This window comes from Trachurus japonicus, chromosome 8, assembly GCF_045865225.1.
Source record: "Trachurus japonicus isolate A0001 chromosome 8, Traja_1.0".
NCBI lineage: Eukaryota > Metazoa > Chordata > Actinopteri > Carangiformes > Carangidae > Trachurus > Trachurus japonicus.
Window position 1 is genome coordinate 7,009,155 of NC_140914.1, and position 24,743 is coordinate 7,033,897.

The 24,743-nt window shown below is 44.1% G+C and overlaps 1 protein-coding gene across 1 annotated transcript in view; it reads right to left on the reverse strand.

Moving 5' to 3' along the window:
• Positions 1–2,633: 2,633 nt before the first annotated feature.
• znf385c (zinc finger protein 385C) overlaps positions 2,634–24,743 on the reverse strand; it is a 171,803-nt gene continuing 149,693 nt past the window's right edge. Inside the window, exons 4-10 of the mRNA XM_085783502.1 lie at positions 23,585–23,695; positions 17,504–17,807; positions 9,650–10,027; positions 8,472–8,659; positions 7,022–7,120; positions 5,884–5,973; positions 2,634–3,370 (exon numbers count right to left, since the gene is read on the reverse strand). Coding sequence (XP_085639628.1) covers positions 3,140–3,370; positions 5,884–5,973; positions 7,022–7,120; positions 8,472–8,659; positions 9,650–10,027; positions 17,504–17,807; positions 23,585–23,695 — 1,401 coding nt within the window. The 3' untranslated portion in view covers positions 2,634–3,139. The remainder of the gene's footprint in view (positions 3,371–5,883; positions 5,974–7,021; positions 7,121–8,471; positions 8,660–9,649; positions 10,028–17,503; positions 17,808–23,584; positions 23,696–24,743) is intronic.

Below are 24,743 nucleotides of genomic sequence, written 5' to 3' on the forward strand. Positions count from 1 at the left end.
TTAAAAAAAGGCCTTGAATAACTTTTATTATTAATTCAGACACCGTCAACAAGGAGAAGGGGAGGAGAAAAAAAAAAGCTCACTCAAAAAAATGGTTTCGTTTTTAAATATTTTTCTCTTGAACTTTTAAAAAAACATATTGGTAAAACCATGTAAATAAACAAACAAAGGAAGAAAGAAAGAAAGAAAAAAAAGAAAGCAAAGCATTTTTCCTTTCCCTGTATGCCGTACAGAGCCTACGATAACATAATCTACTCTCTTCTATGATAGCAGTTCATCGTGATACAGATAACAATAGCAACTCTGATAAAATCTCTATAGTTACTCTATGGTTTCTACATATAATTTTTGCCTTCTCTAGATTCTTATTTTAAGAAAAAAGCTTCAGTTCTTTAGGTCAGAGTTCCCAGTGAGCGATAGAAACAAACAAACAGTGAAGATTTAAAGGCTGGCTGGTTCACTGAGTAGTGCGACTGGGGAGGGAGAGGGGATGGGCGCGGGTGGGGGGGGGGGGGACCCGGTGGCTTCGCTTTACCCAGAAAGACTTGAAGGGCTCCTTCAACAGAAAGATGCACACACACATAGGAACAGAAAGGTCTGGTTAGAAGCACGACAGTATAGCACTGGATGGCAATTACAGGGTTTTCACGACAGATGGCACTGCTGCACCACACACAACTATACATATTGCACAATGAAGAAGATGCATAGGATTTGCTCCATTACTGTAATTCAAAGAGAAGATGATGATTTGGTGTGAGCGTTGACGGAGGGATGATGTGTGCAGTCGACGTCCTTATGAGACCTTGCCAACAGTCTGGTTTTGGCAGAAAGAAGAAGAGAGGAGAGGAGTGGAGAGGAGAGGAGAGGAGAGGAGAGGAGAGGAGAGGAGAGGAGAGGAGAGGAGAGGAGAGGAGGGCTGAGTGTCAGTAGAAATCCTGGTTGAGTGAAGCAGAGGAGGAGGAAGGGGGGAGGAGGAAGAGGAGGAGGAGGAGACAGCACTCGAGCATGAACAGCAATATGACAGTTGATGTTGCACTTGTGACACTCATCCCAAACAACTCTTCGCCTCTGACGTAACACTGTTTTGCTCAGTGGAAGTCGTACAAAAGTTCTCGTGCTCTGCTAAAAAGCGGAACAGCAATGTCAGACGGCTCTGAATCAACCCCATGCACCGCCATCCTCCCCCATCCTCCCCCTTCCTCCCCCCTTCTCCCTCCCTCTGTCTCTCCACAGCAGCTTTTTAATGGCTCGGCTCGGCTCGGCCCAGAAGTCAAAACCCCTGTGAGGAACCGACCACGTGGAGCACCGAGAGGGGGGGGGGGTCACTGCTTCAAAAAACACCGACTCTTTTGCTTCTACGGTTCAGACTTCTTGGCCCTTGGCTGTTTGAGTACATATGAAATACATCATTACAGGTGTGTACAGTATAGAATAGATAAAGCCATTGACACACTGAAAACACATCATAAACATAAACATACCGAATGTATTGCTTTAAATGTGAGACTTCAACCAGAAAGTGATTATTCTCACCTGATTGTGTTTTTTTTTTTTTCTTCTTTTTTTTTTCATCCCAAAAACAAAAATTGTCACTGGAATCAGACATGGAGTCGTAAAAACACACCGAGAGCAAGAAAAAACAAAACAAAAAAAGGCGAATATCAACCCAATTTCCATTGCTCTTGTAAGTAAATCAGTTTTAAGGTGCTTTTAATGTGGTTGCCATGGCACTGGTCTTTGTTCCCTCCCACGTTGTACGCAGACACTGCAACAGGATGTCAATCAAGTAGCCCCCCCCCTCCCCTACTGCCAACCCAAACTTTATTATTGAGCTCTGAAATCCTATCAAGTCTTCAAGTTATCCATTGTGTTATTATTATGTGTGCAGTTATATATATATATGTGTGTGTGTGTGTGTGTGTGTGTGTGTTGCTCCTCATCATCTCAGACTGAGATAAACAAAGGAGTGATGATGATGATGATGATGGAGGAAAGACGAAGAGCAGAACAGAGAGAGAGAGAGATGAGGATGTTTTTGTGATGTGAGACGTCCGGAGCTGCAAAAATGTTTTCATGCCGCTGGGCTGGTGAGAACATGATGTTCAAGCTGCGTTTGTTGCCTGAATGATGCACTGGACCAAAAAAAAAAAGAAAAAAAAAGAAGAGGAGAAGACAGATTTGCAAATTGAGACAAAGTCAAGTTGACAAGATGACCTTTTCTGGACCTTAATGAGAGTTTAATCCTGGGGAGACGAGAACGGGAAAAAAAAAAAAGATCTGGAGGGCTCTGACTATGGCTGTGACTCAGAAAGAAGAAGAAGAAATGTTTTTAAGGGCTTTGGGAAATAGTTTTTGTGCGAGGGAGGGAGGGAGGGAGGGAGGGAGGGGGAGGGGGACGGGGTTTTAGCATATGGATACACAGTATGGAGTTATTGATCCACAGAGGACTCATGTCTGTCCCTCAGAGGTCTGCGGAGACGGGGGATTTGTTCAGAGTTGCTGGATCACGGCCGCATCCAGGACGTAAAGTGACAGCGTTAAGTTTTGCTAAGTGGAAAACACAGATGGATGAGACTGGCTTTGTGCCGCCACACGTGAGTTCACCTCAGTTTCAGCCGTGTGATCGTGATCGTCCCGTCCGTCATAAAACCCCCACAAAACCAATAAGTTAAAAACATTTTTTAAAAGAGCATCAAGTAAAGGGACCTTATTTTGTGGCAACCACACTAAACATACATCTACTGTAGACTTGTCTATATTTGTTCTCTAATAAATTACACAATAATATCCATAATCCAAACCATGTTGACCCATGAATGGCTATAAAAGCGGCCTCTGTGCACCAGTCTCTGTCTGGGGGCCGGTGCTGCTCCGGGTCGTGATGGAGGAGCAGAGAGAAGAAGGCATGATGGGGGGTCTTGGCCTTTGTGAGAGAACAGCTCTACCGAGCGTCAGGACTTGTGCACTGTTTCCGTCGTAAGTCAGGCGGGCTGCATAGTTTGCGTGTGGCCTTTGTCATGTGGCTCACACCTAAGGTCGGGCCTGGGGTCTGGAGAGGAGGGGGGAGGAGGAAGAGGAGGAGGAGGGGGAGGAAGAGGGGGGAGGAAGGAGCTGAGACGGGAGTCGGGGTGAGTCTTCAGTAAGGGGAGAAGATGATGGGAGTGTGTGTGGCCCTCAGCGGCCCAGGGGCGGGCCGGAACAGCGCGGGGCCGAGGAAGGGGCTCTGGATGAAGGCGGTGGTGCCCACCGGGTGGCGCAGGGCCAGCGGGTTGGTCGCCACGGTGCACAGGGTCGGCGCGGTGAGGGGGCTGGGCAGGAAGCCGGTGGTCAGGCTCTTGGTCAGCTGCTTCTGCAAGGCCAGTTTGGTCTGGAGGAGAGACAGGAGAATGGGGGGGTGAGGGGGGAGAAGAGCAGAGTGAGGGGTCGACCATGTATCAGCATGTTTAGTGGAGCAAACACGTCTGGGTTCTTGTTTGCAGCAGAGGAACATGGTGACAGACTGGACTCCTGCAGACTGTTGCATCAACTCTGCTCAGACACATGAAGATACAGCAGGAAAATAAGTATCGAAGGCGTCAATAGACCTGCATGGTGAGCAGCATAGAGGCCGTGGTGGTTACAGCTCTCTGTCAGACAACTCTTCTCAGTTTTCTTTTGACTCTGTCAGAAATCTTGCAAGCACCTGGTCGTGTCCAGTTTATGGTAAAATGTTGTTCTTTTCAGTTCCAGATAACAGCACTAACAGATAAAAAGGTGCATTCAGACACGTCTGTAACTGATGTAACAGTTTGTTCTGCAACATCAGTTTCTGAAGGTCTAGAGAAGCTCTTTACTTTTCCCCGTCATGAGATGCCTCTTGTGTGACACCTTGGTGATGAGAAACGTTTTCATAGGCGTCAACTGGACTAAAGCAGCTGATATTACAGGACAGGATGACTTCCTAAATACTGACAGACTCCAGCTGCTTTCTTTCCTTCTTTACCTTTTTGCACCTCCTCCTTTTCTTCATGTGTTCAATACTTATTCCCTGTGTTATTTCTCTTTATTACACATAACTTAATTTATGGACATAAATGTTTGGATTTCTTTGTATGTGTGCCTTACTTGGGTTGTTGCTGACATCTGGTGAAAATTTCATGTCAATAGAGAGAAAAATGTTGACGCGTTCAATACTTGTTTTCCCCGCTGTATATATAATTAATAACAGGCTGATGCTAAGACTGCAGTGTGGACACATTTGAACCTGTTCCAGTCAGGACAGAGGTTAAATGACAGGCAGCAGCTGCAAAAAAAAGACCTTCAGTCAAGATTTTCCTTGGCTCCACAAACCTTCTCTTAAACGTTTCACTGAATATTTACAGTTCTTATGTAAATGAACAAACAGCCTCTATGGAAACTGCTGAACTTTACTGCTGTAAAGTCTCTGTTGCTGCTGTAAATCTATTAAGTTTAACAAAGTAACTCCCTCAGCCAAGGAGAAATTAAACCTGAAGTGTCACACTTCAGGTGTTTTGTGCAGCTGAGCCCAGACATTTCCTCTAAAGCTCTGTGGGGTTAAAAAGGATAGCTCGGATTTAAACACAGTAAAAAAAAAAGAAAAAAAAAAGTAATCGTTCATGTCACAGTAGTTTAGATTTGATCTTTTTTCTTACTCTTTTAAAAGACATTTCTAATCCCAATAAGTAATTTTCCTGGTTAAATAAATAAAATAATTTTAAGGTGAAATATTTTACTCACTGGTCGTCACACTGGATGCACGGTTAAATTGAGATGCACCAATCCACTACAATGATGCATGTGTTTGCAAAACTGAGACAAAGAGATACACCCTGTATTTCTATATCAAAACATCCACTCAACAACTGAAAAAACTCAATTACATAATTTGTTTTGTATGGAGGACTGTAAATATTACAGTATCTATGGAGTTTAGATGCTGTTGCCATGGGAAAGAAGATGCACTTGAATGCAGCATGGAGCAGTAATGTTCATCACCACCAGTGAGTAAAATGAGCAAATCAAATTAAATCAGAACTATCCTTTTAATAAAAAGACATCATCAACTTCTTCTTCTTCATTATTATTATTAAAGGGATACTTCACCCAATATCGATAATTCACCAATCATCTACTCACCGTCATGCCATGGAAGAATTTGGAGAACTTTCAGAGTCATCAAACCGCTTTAGGAGTTCCAGGGGGGGTCCGGCTGGCAACGGATTTTTATATAATGGCGGTGGATAGAGTTCACTTTTGAATCGTCCAAAACACACACTATGAAACATCCAGATACCTCCATACTGCTCGTCTGTACTGACCCAAGTGTCCTGAAGCCGCCACATGGAAAAGTTGTTCAGAAAAAAATAATGTGATCTCTGTTTTTATCCTTGTTGTAGCAGCAGCTCCCAGTGGCTGCGTGAGATTTGCTGCAAGATGTTCGTTCGTCGTTGTAAACCATTGGATGTGTGATCTAAACACGGAAGAACATCTCGCAGCAAATCTCACGCAGCCAACTTTTTCATGCTGCGGCTTCAGGACACTTGGGTCAGTACAGACGAGCAGTATGGAGGTATCTGGATGTTTCATAGTGTGTGTTTTGGACGATTCAAAAGTGAACTCTATCCGCCACCATTATATGAAAATCCGTTGCCAGCCGGACCCCCCCTGGAACTCCTAAAGCGTTTTGATGACTCTGAAAGTTCTCCAAACTCTTCCATGGCATGACGGTGAGTAGATGATTGGTGAGTTATCGATTTTGGGTGAAGTATCCCTTTAATATGCTCAACCCCCCGCCCCCCCAGGCCTAATGTTGGGCCGGCTGAAGCTGTCGCCCTCCAATCCAACCCCAGTCTCTCTCGGCCTCTCTCTCCTGCCACTGACCTGCGAGGAGAGGGAGGTGAGGTTGTACTGGCTGAAGGCTTTCTTCATGGCCGACACAGCCACGCCTGCATAGCCACTCCACCTCATGGTCTGTAGGATGGAGGGAGGAGGAGGAGGAGGAGGAGGAGGAGGAGGAGGAGGAGGAGGAGGAGGAGGAGGAGGAGGAGAGATGGGAGGGAGGGGGGGAGGTGTGTATATGACAGGAGCAGAGAAGTGATTAATCTGGAGTGCTGATTCAGGTGCTGTTGTCAGAGCTGGTCAGTGAGGGTGGGGTGGTGGTGGTGGCAGGGGTGGGGAGGGGGCAGCAGGACTGTTATAGACCTGTCTCAGGAGGAGGAGGGAGGAGGGAGGGAGGGAGGGGGGAGTGTGTGTGTGTGTGGGGGGGTAACTCACTGAAACAGCAGTGTGTTTAACCTCTCTGACAGTACAGACACACGGGCACATCCAAGCCCCCTGAGCACGATGTAATGACGTCACCGTGCACTGCAAAAACTCAAGATCTTTCCAAGAATATTTGTCTTATTTCCTCTCAAAATGTCTAATTTCTAGTCAAAACTAATCTCTTTCCACTAAAAATAAGACTCATCGCCTAAAAAATGAACTTGTTTTTAGACAATTTTCACTTGTTTCAAACAAATTTTCACTTGAAATAAGTAGAAAAATCTAAAATGTTTGTGCTTGTATGTATCAGATTCTTCTATTTATTTCAAGTGAAAAATGCTTGAAAAAGCTACTTTTTAATGTGATGAGTCTTATTTTACTGTAAGTATAACGAGATATGTTTTGACTAGAAATTACATTTTGACTAAGACAAATATTCTTGGCAAGATTTTGAGTTCTTGCAGTGTGTGTGTGTGTGTGTGTGTGTGTGTTGGGGGCAGTGGTCAAATCAGTCAACTGTAACAAAGATAAATTAAAACTACTGTTTAAAAAATGGATTAGTTTACAAGCTAGAGCGAATTTATTCCAGTCTTGGCTCATGTGCTCAGCATGTTCAAGCATATCTGCACTAAGAGAAAGGCAATTATGTTTTCTGTGTGTGTGTCTGTGTGTGTCTCTCTATGTGTGTGTGTGTGTGTGTGGGTGCATATTTGCGTGACAGTGTTTTGTTTGTCTGTGTCTTTATGCCGAGACTTACCGCTAAGCTGGAGCTTGGCTGGCTCTTGCTGTGGGGGGTAAATTTGGGTTTGGGTGGTTTTCCGGCCAGCCTGTCCTTGTGCCTTCTGCTGTTCATGTGCTGCAGAGACAGAGAGACAGACACACACACACACACACACACACACACACACACACACACACACACACACACACACACCCACACACACACACACACACACACACACACACACACACACACACACAGACAGACAGACACACAAACACCATTAGTGAGCTAACAAGCATCTGTTGCACCACAGTGGAACAACTTCAAGTGTTATCTTGCTGAATTAATAATGGATACACATTGATTATGACTGAAGTGCAGCGACATTACATCACATTACTCTCTATACCCCTCCCCACACACACACACACACACTCCACAGCTGCAGTGCTAACAGGCTCACATCCTCCTGGGACGGGCCGCGTTTATATAAGACCGGTGGTGGAGGAGTAGAGCTACGGTGGCCCTGAGGTGCAAACCACAACAGCAAAAGAGAAAACACAACGGCAAATTACTAAACACAACAGCAAAAGAGAAAACTTTTGTCATTGTGTTTTCTATTTTGCTGTTGTGTTTTCTCTTTTTGTCTTGTGTTTCCTCTTTTGCCGTTATGTTTTCTCTTGTCGTTGTGTTTTCCGATTTGCCGTTGTGTTTTCTCTTTTGCTGCTGTGTTTTCTCTTTTGCTGTTGTGTTTTCTGTTTTTGTGTTGTGTTTTCTGATTTGCTGTTGTGTTTTCTCTTTTGCTGTTGTGTTTTCTCTTTTTGTGTTGTGTTTTCTCTTTTGCCGTTGTGTTTTCTGATTTGCTGTTGTGATTGGCACCTCAGGGCCACCGTAACCGTAGAGAGCGGCCCGGGCGCTGGTTCACACATGCCAGCCGCCGTATCCTGTATCTTTTCCACTCCTCTCCTCCTCCAGCCTGGGCTGAAGTTTCCAAGACAATCGCTCCACTATTCAGACGCTGGTGCGTTTAATGAACATCAAAAGGAGAGAAATTTACTTCAGCGACCCGGTTTGATGCCAAATAATGAAACCAGAAAATTAAATACACGAGAGGCATTAGCAGCTCCGCAATAATGAGCGGCAAATAAATCCGTGCTCAGCGAGGAGCTCTGCAGTTAGTTAGTCATAGCATCAGATGATATCTGTCTAATGTGGAAAAATAGCTGCTGCTTGAATGTGCGCCGCGCTCACATAAACCTGTTCTCAATGGCTCCATTCATGCGGCTGCAAATGAATCGGCTGCTTTGATTCAAGCACAAGAGCGGTTTCCCTCCATCAAGGTGATGTTCAAACGAGCTCTTGGATTAAGTGAGAGCTTTTAAAAACCTGCACCGTATATTTATCAGTATAATACAGAGCGTTTCCACAGGTCAGCCCTCGTTGTCCGCTGTGATATCGCTGCAGGCTTTCTCCGTGTTGTTACCTGGCTCAGCTGGGTCTCCGAGTTCACAAAGATCTCACACACTTCGCACTGGAAGTTCTTGCTGGGGACCCCGACGCTGCCTTTGCTGCCCAGCCGCTTGCTCTTGCAGCCGGCGCGAGCTGCCACCACTTTGCCCCGGCGCCGCGGCAGAACGCTGTGACCCTCCAGCATCAGTTTGTGCTTTGTACCTGGTGAAATGGAGCAGAACAGAGAGAGACAGAGTGAGTCCACAGATCTGTGATCAGCTGCTGTCGGATGCTCGGTTTGCCAACATTTTCAGCCAAGTGAGAATCAGATACAAACACAGATACAAACCTTTCTTCACCTTGTTGATGAATGGATTGGGGGTGTAACAAACTAAATCTATAAATGGAAAGGCTCTGGACCAGGTGGACTGAACACATCAAACCTGTGAGGTCAGATTTTAATTGGTGTGCCAGAATGAATGAATGAGTGTGTAACAGAATTTGGTCGGTTATCGGCCGATTTCATTAAAAATATGGAAATAATCCTTCTAATCACCTTCAAATGAATCACCTGTGACATCCATCCATCACCATCAGCACTACTTTAATATATTTTATATGGGTCACACATTGTATCATGTCTATATTTATCTTGTTTTACCTTTCTTTACCATTCACAACAAATTTTCCTTGTGTTGGAGTCATAAAGTTATTGTCTAATTATTGATTGGCTGTAAATAATTAAAAGTAAACCAGAGGCATTGTCAGATGTGTGATGTGTGATGTGTGATTAAAGGAGACATATTATGCCCCCTTTCCACAAATTAAAATAGTTCCCAGGTGTCTTAAAGACATGTCTGTGACATGCTTCAGTCAAAATACCCCAAGGATCAAACATCACAGCTCTTTTCATCCTCTCAAAACAGAGCGGCTGGTTTCAGTGCCTGTCCCTTTAATTGCAAATGAACCACTGCTTGCCCCGCCCCTTCTGCTGGTACCAGGTAGGGGTGGGGTTATGCAAATTCAAATCCTAGTTACAGCTTGTAAAACCACATGGATTTCAACCTAGGGAGCCTGAAAATTACAAATTTTTTTTGTCAATTCTCACATTTTGGGGACAGGAAGGAAAGACAAACAACCAAATATATGTTAAAGAGCCTTCAAAAAGTAATATTTCCATAATGTATCTCCTTTAAAGAAATAAAAACTCACCACTGTTGTGTGCTTCCAGTTGGGAGACAGAGTTGACGGTGACCTTACAGACGGGACAGTGCAGGTGAGCCTTGCTCTTCTTGGGCTCTTTGTCCTCGTCCGTCTGCGGTTCTCCGTTTGTGCTGGACGTGTCGGCCTGGCTGCTGGACTCGGCGCTCAGCCCCGCGGCCTCGCCCGCCTCGGCCGCCTCCGGGGCCTCGGGGGCGCTGGTGTCGGAGGCGGTTTCAGAGAGCTGCGAGGAAGGAGAGATCTGAGGCGGGGAGAGGGTGACCAGCTCCGCGGAGGAGACCTCGGACACCGGCGTCAGCATCACGGAGCTCCTGGGACTCTCCTCCAGCTTCACCTCCAGGTTGGCTGCTTCCAGATCAGTCTGAGGACCTGCAGGAGGACAGGAGGACGTAAGCGACCTGGGGTTCACTCAGCAGCAGCTTGTTATTGACTGTTATATTATATTATCCTATTATATATATTGATTATTTCTTTATTATCTGTAGGAATGTGGTTCATCATTCATATTCATAAACTCTATGAGCTCAACACACCAAAGACACAAAGAGCTGTAAATTCAGAAAAAGTACTTTGACAAAACATAAGCTACAAAAACAATAGTGATGCCAGGGACATGAATAAAGTGACGGACCACTCTGGGTGTTTTAGTTCAGAGCTTCTCTCTTAATGTTTGAAAATTTTGTGAGTTGATTCAGAAATTATCGCAAAGTCTTCAGCCGGGTCCGTCACTTTTTTGTGTCCCCGGTTTTTGCAGCTTGCATGTTGTTTTCTGAATCTGTAGCAACTAGCATGCTTGTGTCTGTGCATGATTGTGTTTCCTTCATCTGCAGTGAGTTGAGCCCTCAGGGCCACCGTACACTTCCCAGTTTTAAAGGGGAACTATGCAAGTCCGGTCACTTTTGCTGTTTTGCTAACGCTTCTCTCACCCATGTGCATTTGTTTACAACGAAGCCGGCGAAAAATCAATACACAGAGCGGCGTATATAAGATTGTTGTTGAAAGTGGCCGATATAATAGAACTTCAGACCTTAAAAATAATGTTTAAAGCAAAGAACAGATCATTACCAGAACATTTACAAATCTTGTTCAAACTGGAGGAAGGGGACAACAGACTGAAGCTTGATTTTAAACATACATTTGCAAGGCTAAGCTTAAAACAAATGTGTATTTATGTTGCAAGTGTAAAATTATGGCATTCACAAAGCAAGGAATTGAAAAGTTGTACAAGTATGTCTCAGTTTAAGAAAATGTTTAAAAAAGAAAAGATAAGCGTTTACAAAAAAGGAGAAAGAGAAAAAGAAGGGGAAAAAAAGAAAAGATAGATAGACAAGTGGGGTCCGCTGCTATTTTGTTTGTTTTCTTGTCACTACTATGTTTCATCATCTTTAATATTTTGAAATAGAGTATAATATTGGTGTTGAAGTAAGCCAATGTAAATATAGTAACAGAGAGGGGCAGGTATTATAAGTTTTCTTCATCCTGCTCCTTTTCATTCATGGTGACTTTGTGTACATCATGTAAATATGTGCAACCATGTGAAGAATGTATAGCTACCATGAATGGAATAAATCAAAATGAAATGAAAAGATGTTACGGCATGTGTATTTGTGTAGTTTTAACCGTCATAAACAAAAGATTGCCGGTTACGGAGCACGTTTGTGTTGCAGTGCTGCAGAGAGGAGAGGGCGACGACCGAGTAACTACACTGATGTCGCAAGGTTGGTTTTCAGCCGTGAGACGCCAGGTGGAAGACAGAGAGCCTCCGTTGTCACTCGTAACAAGTCAGTCATGTAGTTAACTATCACAATTAGTCCAGAGCTTTTTAATTAAGGTAAAAATGTAGCATAGCCACGGGAATAATCCTGCTGAGTTCCTCTTTAATGGCAGATTACAAACATTTGACTTCAGTTAGCTCGGTGCAGCCGCTACCAACACAAGATTAGAAGAAACACATCTGCTGACTCTTAGATGTTGTGTTGTCGTTGTTGCCTCGGACCAAACCTCTCTCTGTGTGTTATCTCAATAGAGACGTGCGTCCACCTCGGAGCTAATTAATCTTAATTGATCAGCTGTTTGCGAGCAGAAAAATCACCATTTGTCTTTCAGCTCAGCGCGGTGCAGCCTCACCATTCAAATATCAAGTGGACCCCGAGTCTCAGTCAATATAAACAAACCCATCGACTGGTGGCGGCCGCGCCAATAAGCCACTGGAGCTCTATTACACACACCCCCTCCCCAGGGACACACACACTTCACCCCAGAGCAGTGTGTGCGCGACTACGCTCACTGAATACAGTTCACTCTCTCTCTACACACACACACACACTCAGCCGTAGTCGTTCTCAATGCAACTCATTGATTTTCCCTTTTACCTCTCAGAGTAAATTCATCATTGGAGATAAGGGTCTTCCTCTTTCATTCCCACTCAAGAAAAAGAACCTATATAGGAGCAAAGATTAGACGCCCCCCCTCCTCTGTAATGAGACTGACCCCGGAGGAATTTGCTCTGCTCTGCTCTGCTCTGCTCTGCAGGGGGGCGGAGGAGGAGGTGTATGATCCTCAGCTTATGTGAAAGATACGGCCACCTGAGAAGTCTCCAGAGGGGAGCGGTGATACTGATCAATGGATTTAACCAGAGCCTCAGAGAGGAAGACACAGGAGGAGGAGGAGGAGGAGGAGGAGGAGGAGGCTGCAGGGAATCAAAGGCCTCGGAAAAATCCAAAAGCTGCTGGGATCATGAAGGAACTCATTCAGCTCAGACTCGTCTCACCGATCCAGCGCCCAGGTTTAGGTGTCGTCTCCTCCTCGTGTTTAAAAAAAGCCCAAAGTTTATCCCGTCGTCCATCCTCTGAACATGTCGTGAAAGCAGCTGTGAATGAATCCAGCCGTTATGTTCAGTCATTTTTTTTTAATATAACACATTAACCTTGTTATGATACGGTTCATAATTTAACCTCTATATAATTCATGATGTAAGTATTAAATTATGTATTTATGTTTATTACTCTTGGGAGGGTAAATTTTTATATTTCGGAGGACGGTTCTTTTTTAAAATTTTATTATTATTTTATTTGGATTATTGGATATTTGTATATTTGGAATGCAGCACAGTAACAAAACAATTTTCCTCTGGGAATTAATTAAGTATTTCTTATTCTGACTCAAACAAACAAGAGCTTCTTGTTAAAGGGAACTGAAAAAAGACAAAAAACAATCATCCATTACTTTTTCTCTTATAATTTGGACCTTCTCTTTAGTCATTTTGACTTTTTTGTTCAGTTATTTTCAGATTTTATCTCTAAAACGTGACTAATTATTTCTCCATCATTTTTTTTGTGTTTTAATTCTTATTATAACTAACTGCTTCTATGTTTTTATCTTCTTCTTTTGGATATGTAGTAGTCTGATTGGTTTGTTTTGTGTGACTTCATCTGTGTGTATTGCTCTGTCTTCTTGTTACTTGTCACATTTTATTCCTCTATTAGAAAAGAACAAATGAACAGAGACTCTCTCCGTCCTCGCGCCCGTCTGCCTGTTCATCAGTCGTCTCCGTCTCCCTCTGACCATCTACCAGAAAACAGAGGCTTCCAGTTGCAGCAGCATCGGCGAACTGTCAGAGCCAAAGGCCGGCGAAGCCTCTGTGGAGGAGTTACACAGCGGCGCGTTATGGATATTTGGATCAATGTTATGCAGCAGTCATCAGTTTTATTTAACCCAAAAAAGAATTTAATCCTGGTTTTAACAGTCCAATCAAGTCTGACAGTCTCCTGGAGTGGAACGCATCAGCAGAGATCTGTGTTCAGCAGATTGATCCACGGAGAACTTCAACTGCTGCAGCGAGCGGCAAATAAATACCAATGCTGAGCTCATTATGCAAACACACACACATTTACAGTACACACTTACACACACACACACACACTCACGCTGGGTACTCGCTTTAGCAGGCGAGCGCTGATCCGCGGCAGCCTCACAACATAAACAGCTTCCCCGGGGAACCGCATCCTTCCTTTAAATCATCATTACTGTGATGACAGACAGAGTCGCCGTGACGACGGCTGCAGCAGCCGAGTCAATCAAAGAGCCCAGGTTGATTGATGCTTGTCACGGCTGATGCAGACCCTCTGTCTCTGGGCGCCGGCCTGCTGCTCTCCAACCTGCTCGCTCACTGTCGGCCCACTCCCCCCTCCTCTTCCTCCTCCTCCTCTTCTTCCTCTTCTTCCTCCTCCTCCTCCTCCGTCGTCTGGGACACGGTTCATAAGCATCGATCTTTCTTTCCATTTGTACGATTCAAGACGTTGTTTCAGCTTTTTTTCTCCAACGTCTCTCTCATGTGTGTACAGACGACAGAGCGTCAGAGATGTTGGAGAGTCTGAGGGAGCGTTGTCTGGTGGAGTGTGAACCAGTTGGTTACAGCAGGAACTTCTCTACTTACTGTGTTCAAAAAATAACTAAAAAAGAGAGATGTTGGAAAGTTTCACTCTGATAGAAGTTAGATTCAGCTGCTTCCCGGACGGCGGTGATACAGGAGGATGTGTTGGTCACTTAAAGTGGTGAAACTGAAAACATGATGTGACCCTGAGGTCAGAACTCCTCCAGCCTTCACAAGGTCGTCAAGATGAAACACGTCGGTCTCATAGGTTTATAATTCAGGTTATTTGACATTGGTTTCATTTTGGGCTTTTATTATTTCATTTTTGGGGCTTTTTGTGCCTTTATTAGAAAATAAAGTTGGAGAGAGAGTGCAAGACATGACACTGGACTGGAGTCGGATCTCTACATTTGGATTATTAGGCCAACACACTTTCACCTGTTGCACACTGATGTTGTGTGTCTGACTTTACTGTGTGTTTGTCTTCACTGAGAGTGAAGTAAGTTATTAGAGCAGTAAATCAACACTTTGGTTGGAAGTCGAACCGGCGATCTCCTACCTACTGCTCACATGGTACGTGCTCTAACCACTGAACCACTACAGGCTGCAGTGTGTTGAACTCTCCGGGCCACCGTAGCTTTGCTCTTGTGTTTTTTAACAGTGACTTTTGACACTAAGTCTCTGCAGCAGAGGTCCTGCTGGTTTTTTTTGGCTCTGTCACATTTCTATTACATTTGACAAAGTGTTTTTCTATTAATTATTCTATTATTACTCTTAATTATGTCGTGACAAAGTCTAAATCAGTGTTTTTCAACCTTGGGGTCGGGACCCCATGAGGGGTCGCCTGGAACTCAAATGGCGTCTCCTGAAATGTCTAGTAATTGAGTTAAAAAATTACTGATAAAAATATTTTTTTTAACTAATTATTATTCTTTTTAAAATTATGTTTAAAAAAAAAAAACGTTCACTTTCTCGAATATAAATCCGTAAAATAAATAAAATGCAGTATATAAAAATATCACATGATCGCAGGGTCGCCAGGAATTTGTGATGTCAAAATGAGGTCACAAGCCAAAAAAGGTTGGGAACCACTGGTCTAAATCTGAATTAATTCATCCGTGTCACCGTGGCGACGCCCGAACACAAATATATATATTTGAGAGGTAATTTGTGACTCATCATGTTCTCGTGCACCTTGAACGCTGCTTCCTGTGTGTCGTCAGGGAGCCAACGAGGAGGAGAAGGAAGAAGAAGGAGGAGGAGACCATGTGGATACAGAGGAGGCCGGTGGGCGACAGGTGTGATATTGGCTCCTGATGGCGGACAATGTGGGCATTTACCCTCAGACAGCTCCCCGCCGGCAGACGTAACTCATTTCATACAGTGTTAATTTGGAGCTCTATTCCATTACAGGTTGGCATTGTGCTGCGCCGCTCGCACTGCTGCATTTCAATTTCACATTAGGCCAATCACACAATTGGGCTTATTAAAAAGAGTGTTCCTCCTCACAAAATTGCCTTGGAACTGTAAAATTATTCACAGCATAAAAAAAAAAACTCACGACGACGACTTATCTGCTTTCTCTGTCCACTGACTCCCCCTCACCCTCACCTCCTCCTATTCCGCCCTCTCTTCCTCTCTCTCTCCGTCTCCTTCATTCAGTTCATCTTATCTTTCATTTTCCACTCATCGTCTCATTTCGTCTCTCTGCTGCTGCCTCCCCTCTTTCACGGCTCCTTTTTGCATCGGCGGAATATTAAAATGAGGTTTGATGAGAGCGTTATCAGGCTCCCAGTCTTTTGTCCACTTTCTCCTTTCTGAAGGAGACTCTCAGTGCTCAAGGCCAAAAAAGAAAAGTGTGCATGTGTGTGTGTGCACATCGAGGAGAGGGGATAAAGTACAAGCCGCCCTCCTTTCCTCCCTCCCTCTCCTCCCCAAAACCCCCTCCCCTCTCTTATCTCCCCTCTGATATTTCATCTCGCATCCAAGAGCATTTTGAAATTCTGCTCAGATAGCGATCTTCTCTGGGGCAGAGGGAAGTGGAAGGGAGGAGGAAGTGGGGAAGTAGAGGAGAGATAGTGTGGAGGGATGGGGGGGAGGAGGAAGAGGAGGAGGAGGAGGAGGATGTGTTGTAGCGCTCCTCTACTCCATCACCTTGGATGGATGAGTGCAACATGAGAAGGTAATGGCCTCACTCTGCAGTCAAAACGCCTTCGGTGCAATTCATGCTCTGTGAGCGTTTAGTGGAAAAGACGTCAACTTGGTTGTGTTGAAAGAAAGAAAGAAAAAAAAGCGGCGCTCTCCTCGTTCTGTATCGAAGGTTCAAATGTTCACATTTACACCATAAACATTTGAACTTTCCGTCAAAGAAGCCGAGTGCCTTTGATTCTTTATTTCCCTCTTGACAGCCTCTTAAATGAAAACTCTCATCACCGTTTCACTCCCTCTCAACTCAACCGCCAGCGCTGCAATAATAACACACACACGGGGTCTGGTTCCTCCACCGCCCTCGCCATCAAACCACGACGGAGCTGAACGACCAGAGAGGGGTAGAAGGGGGGGGTGGAGGGGTGGAGGGGGTGAAAACGGATCGATCTCAGCCTGACCCTTTATTTACACAGCATGTCTTGCTTCCTGATATCCCACAATCCCACTGGTTTGGAGACCTTAATCAATCATGAGGTGCACGGTCAGAGCGGTTTTGGGTGGTGTGTGTATATGTGTGTGTGTGTGTGTGTGTGTGTGTGTGTTGGGGGGGTTGGATGCACAGAGAGACAGAGGAGACAGGAGGATAAGAGGGTGAAGGATAAGATGCTCAGAAGTTGTAATCTCAGAGTGTAACACAGTGAGGAAGAGGAGGAGGAGATAAGGGAGGACGAGGCCTGAGGAGGAGGAAGAGGAGGAGGAGGATGAAGAGGAGGAGGAGGAGGAGTGGATTTGGAAAGACAGATAAAACAGAGAGGAAGAAGAAGGGAGTTAAAGGAACCAAAGCGCGATGGAGCGATGATCAAGAATGTGGAGGAGGATCGGTTCTTCCATCTCTCTCTCTGTTTACACTGCAAAAACTCAAATATCTTACCAAAAATATTTGTCTTATTTCTAATCAAAATGTCATTTCTAGTCAAAACAAATCTCATTATACTTAAAACAAGACTCATCACATTAAAAAGTAGCTTGTTTTTAGACACTTTTTACTTCTTTCAAGCATATTTTCACTTGAAATAAGTAGAAAAATCTGATAGTGGAGCAAGTTTTTATTCCTTATTCCAAGCACAAAAAACCTGCTTTCACTGGCAGATTTTTCTACTTATTTCAAGTGAAAATTAGTTTGAAACAAGTGAAAATGATCTAAAAACAAGTTAATTTTAATTTTCTTATTTTAAGTGGAAAGAGATTAGTTTTGACTAGAAATGAGACATTTTGACAAGAAATAAGACAAATATTCTTGGAAAGATTTTGCAGTGTGTACGTACTTGTTCCTTCCACTAAGCTCGTGTCCATGAGCGCAGGAAGAGTCACCACCGCCGCTGCCGCTGCTGCTGCTGCTGCTGCTGCCGCCACCGCCACGGCCTCTGTTGATGTGGACGTCTTGCTCCTGTCCCGCTCTCTGTCTCCTCGGTCTCTGTCTCGATCTCTGTCTCTCCCCGTGGACGTCAACGAGGACAACAGCGAGGACGAGGCCTCCCCGCCGGCTCTCCGCTGCCTGTTCTTCTGCGCCTCCATGGCTTTGAGTTTGCGGGCGTGTTTGTGGCCCTTGTAGTGAGCTTCTGCCTGGTTCTGCAGAGAGAGAGAGAGGAGAGTTAGTCTGTTATCTGCCAGAGAGACGGAGAATGAACGAGTGCATAAAAAAGAAAAAAATATGTTAAAATGCACGGCTGAATATTTGCAGCCATACACACACACTCACACTCACACACGCTCAGAGCCTGCGAGGAGGAGAGTCTGTTTCCACCTGATAACGGCGCTGGCACATTGGGAGGCCAGAGGTATAATTGCATGTGTAATATGTAACAAGAGAGAGGATCCCATCTCCACAACTACCCTATTAATGTGCACTGTGAGAGTCTGCCTCTGCAAATCCTAGACGCATGCGGCAATACATACTAATGTCACACACATTTGAACACTCAGGAGCACACAAACACAAAACCAGACTCCTGACTGACTGTGCAGGAGGAGGAAGAGGAGGAGGAGGAAGAGGAGGAGGAGGAGGAGGTGGTGGCCATAAACACATAAAGTTCCCTACAGACGACGATCTACCTGCACGTTGTTATCACGGTCACGACTCGGTTTAAATCCCAGAACAAAAAGCTCCTGATGTCGACAGAAACATGGACACGAAGGAAAACAGAGGAATCAATGGAGGGATTAATCATTAAAAGTTCAAACAAGCCGAGGGATCAGACCATCAGCTGCAGCCGAGGAGGAGGAGGAACAAGATGAGATTAAATTTGTGCCACATTAAACCTGAAGAGTGAATTTAAACTGTTGGGAAAACTCAGTAACATGGACAAACCATCAATGATTAAAAGATGGATGAATTAAAGGAATAGTTGAACATTTTGGCAAATTGTCCCATTGCCATAATAACTATAGTCGTAGCAGTAGGTTCGTTACCTTTAATTGTCGGTGCAAGCTATTTTTAGAACGGCGGAGCAGAGCCGCGAGCTGCTCAGAGCTACGCTATGGAGACTGATGGGATTTCTTGGTTTCCCTCATCAAACTCATCATCAAATACACAATCCAACAACTCCAAAACGCACTGGTGGACAAGTTGTGACCTGCACATTCACCACGCTATGAGATAATAACAGAACATTACGAGACAGAGTTGTTTTCAAGGCAAATGCAGAGACTGCTTGCTGAAAAACTGCCCCTGAAGGCAACGCGCATCAGTGGTTTTGCATGAATTTACCTCTAAAACAACTCCGTCTCGTAATGTTCTGTTATTATCTCATATCGTGGTGAATGTGCAGGTCACAACTTGTCCACCAGAGCGTTTTGGAGTTGTTGGATTGTGTATTTGATGAGTTTGATGAGGGAAACCGAGAAATCCCATGCTCACGGCTCTGCTCCGCCGTTCTAAAAACAGCTTGCACCGACAATTAAAGGTAACGAACCTACTGCTAAAGCCAGGAGGTTTTGATGTGAAACAGGTGCAGCCGGACATCTTCCAGAGCTGTCGTCCAGTTTTAGTAAATAATGCAAATCCACAGGCACCAAACAGCTTCAACTTTTACTTTGAAAGGCTCCAGAGTGTGAGAGAGAGAGAGAGAGAGAGAGAGAGAGAGAGAGAGAGAGAGAGAGAGAGAGAGAGAGAGAGAGAGAGACTGGCAAACACATAAAGGCTTTAACATCAGGAGGAGGAATGGAGCTCGGACGTCTCTTATTAACCCAGAATCAACAGAACATCAAGTCCCATAAGCAATGAAAGGGATTACTGCTCGTACTGCATTAGCACAGAGATACAAGGTTATAGGTAAACACACACAAACACACAACATCACCACTCTAACCACCCAGATTTACAACCACTACAAAAAAACAATTATATACGATGATTAATACCAAAATAAAGTCAAATAATAAGAGGAAGTGGAGTGTGTTTATACATGAACTCCACTAAAACACGGAATCAAACGCCACTAATAGATTAACACACTGCAGAGAACCTCATCATTACACTAATGCACACTTCAAACAGGACACACACACACACACACACACACACACACACACACACACACACACACACACACACACACACACACACACACACACACACACACACACACACGTGTTGTGGGGGTGTGCAGACGATTATTCCCAACAATTTAACACAACCCAGAGAAATGAGCTGTGTGATATGAATGAGTTTCCTGCTGTGACAGATTTAAACTAATTGCATTAGTGTCGTACAGACCAGAGATGAGAGAAAAGTGGCCACTCGACACTAGATGCCCCGCCCACTTCCTGTGTCGAGACCTGTGGTCAAACGAATGCTGCGTTCAAAACAACTCGGAAGTCGGAATTCCCAACTTGGAAATTTCTGACTTCTGACATCATTGCGTTTACGCTGCAGCCAGGAACTCGGAAGCAGTTTTGTGCAGCAGCAAATTATGTTTATTTTGGAGGCAGAGAGGAGATAGAGAGGAGAGCAGACGCCGTAGATGAGCGCACAACCGTTAAACATTATTTCCGTTACATACAAGGACCACAGTTTCACACAATATATACAACAATCGCAGCTGAATATAATCGTATTTCATATACTGCAACAATACACAAAAAATGTGCATTAAAACCTCAAGAAAGAACTTTAAATTTTTATATTGTAACCGTTTAAGACGAAGGTCGCCATGTTTTGATGTTGTTGTCACGTCAAGTCGGAGCTCTGAAATGATACCTGAGTTTCCCACCTGTAATTTCCCTTAGCCGCTGCTTGTGACATTTTAAATTTCCCCTTGGGGATTAAATAAAGTTATCTATCTATCTATCTATCTATCTATCTATCTATCTATCTATCTATCTATCTATCTATCTATCTATCTATCTATCTATCTATCTATCTATCTATCTATCTATCTAATTTCCGAGTTTGACGCCGTTCAACTCATTTTTGACAACTCAGGGCTTGTTTTTTTCCGACTTCCGAGTTGTTTTGAACGCAGCACAAGACCCTGTATAGTGAAGGGGGGCGTGGCCTCGTTTGAGTGACAAGTGTGATGTGTTTGATACAAGCTACAGACGTTTCAGCTCCTCTTTGTCCATATGGATCATCCAGGATTTAAGTATAACATCCATCTTTATTTACAGTCTTTGATCTAAATCTGCTGTTGCATTCTGAGTATGGCGTTAAAACAGATGTGGCTGATCCGCCATGAAAAGGCTTCAGAGATAAAAACCAGCTCCACCTCCACCAGGCTGAGTCCCAGAGCTGCCGCGGGACGAGGTGTGAAATCAGCCTTGATACCTGATTGTCCAGTGATTAAACAGGAACGTAAACACCGAAGCCGCTCCGCTTCAAAATAATGACTCGCCTGTGGCAAAAAATAATAAACAAAGACATGAAATAAAGCGGATGTGCCAGTTGCTTTGCCTAATTTAACAATAGCCGAGCTGACGAACACAACTGGACAGTTTCCCCTCAAGTCACTTGATAAAGCAGATGGATTTCCAGAGATTTCTTCTCCTCTGTGCTGCTCTGAGCTCCGAACACAAGCAGCACAATTATATTCTATAGTATAATGACTCTATAAAACAAGAGCAGAGGCATAAAACCACAGTTATTCCAGCGCTCACACACACACAGGACTCCTTCAAGTACTACTTAATATTCCAACACTACTTAACTGGACCTGGATTATTGATTATTGATCCTAACACACTGACAGTATAACTACTCCTACTGCTGCAGTAGATTTAGAAAACAATCACCTGCTATAAAACAAGAGCATGAATATTAAAGAGCTCTGACACCAGACACAACTGGTAAAACAAGCAACAGCAAAACTGGGTGTGTATGTGATGTGTCATGATCATATCTTATTGTGACTATTTCTATTTATGTTAGGACGGATGCTCTTTAACAACTGGCAAAGGAGCCACCGATGCACATTAGCCTTCCAGCTAATTGGGGTGCATTTACATCTTGTTAAAATGTTTGATTAATGTGCATTGTCCCTTTAAAAAAACCCCAAATAAACTAAAACCAGATAAGAAATATAAATGTTAAAGGGATAGTTCAACATTTTGGCAAATTGGCCCATTGCAGAGTTGTTTTAGAGGTAAATACAGAGACTGCTTGCTGAAAAACTGTCCCTGAAGGCAACGCGGTGTGGTTTTGCAATAATTTACCTCTAAAACAACTCTGTTATTATATCACATGGAGTTGTTGGATTGTGTATTTGATGAGTTTGATGAGGGAAACCAAAAAATCCCATTAGCCTCCGTAGCGTAGCTCTGAGCAGCTCGCGGCTCTGCTCTGCCGTTCTAAAAATAGCTTGCACCGACAATCAAAGGTAACGAACCTACTGCTATGACTATAGGGATTATGACAATTGGCCAATTTGCCAAAATGCTGAACTATCCCTTTAACTGCATTTTAGCATCACAGCAGAAGAACGCAAAGACATTTAGGATGTCCAGAGAAACATCTGAATGACCAGGAGACATTAAAGTGATCATCTTGTGAGATATTAAAATGATGGTTTGAAATATGTTCGTCTGCTTTCTTACTAAAACTTAAAGGAGACATCTGATCTCATATACATGTCTGCAGGGTCGGTTTAAAGCTGGTTCCTGCAGCCTGTTGGATTAGAGTTTAGGCCCAGAGTTGGAAAGCTGCAAAGATGTTGCAACGGTCTGACAAATAATTTGCACAGACAAAAGACATGTAACTATAATATGACAAACTGAACCACTCACAGAAAAACAGCAATGATTTCTGTTAATCCGGCGTTAAATTGATCTTTAGGGTCAATTTGTTGAACACTGAGCAGCAGAAGAAGTGAAGACGTTTCCCCGGTCGAGCTTCTGCATCAAGACGACGTGGTGTGATACCTGAACAAACTCTGGAGAGCGTCAGTGTGGACGCAGCCCATGGGATTTACCAGTCTCCTGCGCCTCAGCCCCTCTCTGAAGATGGAGCCCAATACAATGTGTGTGTGTGTGTGTGTGTGTGTGTGTGTGTATGTGTGTGTGTTTGTGTGTGTTTGTGCATTCAGACCTGAGATGTCTTAAGGCTTTTTGTTCTATTATTTGTTTATGTCAATATGCATAAAATGTCAGGGGGAAGTTTGCCTGTGTGTTTGTGTGAGCTCTAGTGGGTATGAGTACAGTACTATATGCATGTATTTGTGTGTGTGTATGTGTGTGTGTGTGTGTGTGTGTGTGTGTGTGTGTGTGTGTGTGGATGGAAGAAATGAATGAGAAGCAGAGACTGTCGCTTCCTGCTGTGGCTGCTGATTGTTTCTGCTCTTTGCTGATAAACGGCAGCTCTCCCCGCTGTCTAATCCCTCACACTCCAAAACAACACACACACAAACACACACTGTTGACACACACATATACACACACACACACACACACACACACACACACACACACACACACACACAGATTCCACTGACAGAACAACTGAACAAACTTTAGTATACACTTAACTAAAAAAAAACAGACTCTAACTTCTGATTTGCATAAAGGAAACATTTTGTTTTTGCATATAAACACATGCAGGTGTTGCACACGCATATGAAATACACACACAAACACACACACACACACACACACACACACACACACATACACAATGAGTCACCAAGGCTGATAAGAGCCGAGGTAATTGTCGACCATATTTTCCTAAAAACCAACATTGAAGAAAAAGAAGAAGCTGCAGCAGGAAGCAGGAAACAAAGAGCGGCTCAGGACTCAGATTTGCTTTTATATTGTAAATGACAGATTCTTCACGTCACCACCATCACCTCTCTGTCTCCGTCGGCCTCGGCAACACCGTACGTACGGCGCCAAACGGCTGTGGTGTTGATGTTTCTTACCGTGGAGTTAAAGCGCAGGTGGCAAATGTTGCAGGAGATGATCTGTTTCTTCTTGAGGGGCTGCGGGACGCCGAACGTGTGGTTGATCACCGCCTTCTGGACCGGGTCCATCTGAAGAGCAACACAACAAACAGCATTAGGCCCACGTGGGATTTCATTTTCCCAAATGAGAAATTTCTGTGCAGCAGAACAACCCCCCCCCCAATGCAATCTGAGATCCAATCCAGGGAAGGGCATGGTAGATACAGCACATTACATGGAGGAGACAGGTGTTTGGTGGCGGCTTGAAAAACAACTGGAATGACTTAAAGCTGCTGATTCAGGTCGTTCAGCAGCTGGAGCCACACACACACACACACACACACACACACACACACACACACACACACACACACACACACACACACACACACACACACACACACACACACACACACACACACACACACACACACACACACACACACACACACACACACACAGAGTTCACAGAGGTCGTTAAAGAGCTTGTCACATCTCAACATACTGATGTCACACATGTTCAATGACTTTACACTGGAAATGCTCCTTAAAACTGCAGAACTAAACTTAAAGGGATATTTCAACACTTTGGCAAATTGGCCCATTGCCATAATCCCTATAGTCATAGCAGTAGGTTCATTACCTTTAATTGTCAGTGCAAGCTATTTTTTAGAACGGCGGCACAGAGCCGTGAGCTGCTCAGAGCTACAGTGCGCTACGGAGGCTCATGGGATTTCTTGATTTCCCTCATCAAACTCATCAAATACACAATTGTGGTGAACGTGCAGGTCACAACTTGTCCACGAGAGCCTTTTGTTGTTGCGAGTTGTTGGATTGTGTTTTAGTTTGATGAGGGAAACATGGAAATACCGTGCAGCTCGCATACCCCCCACCCACCCCCCACAACATGCACCGACAATTAAAGGTAATGAACCTGCTCCTAAAACTATAGGGATTATGGCAATAGGTGAATTTGCCAAACTGTTGAAATATCCCTTTAAAGCTGTACCCAGAACTCCTTAATAGCAGAGTAACTGTATTTATCACTATTTAAAATGGGACTTGGGGACATTCATTATGTTTCTGATGCACCATGTGTATCCATAGAGATATTTACTGTGTGTAGCAGTGGTGTCAA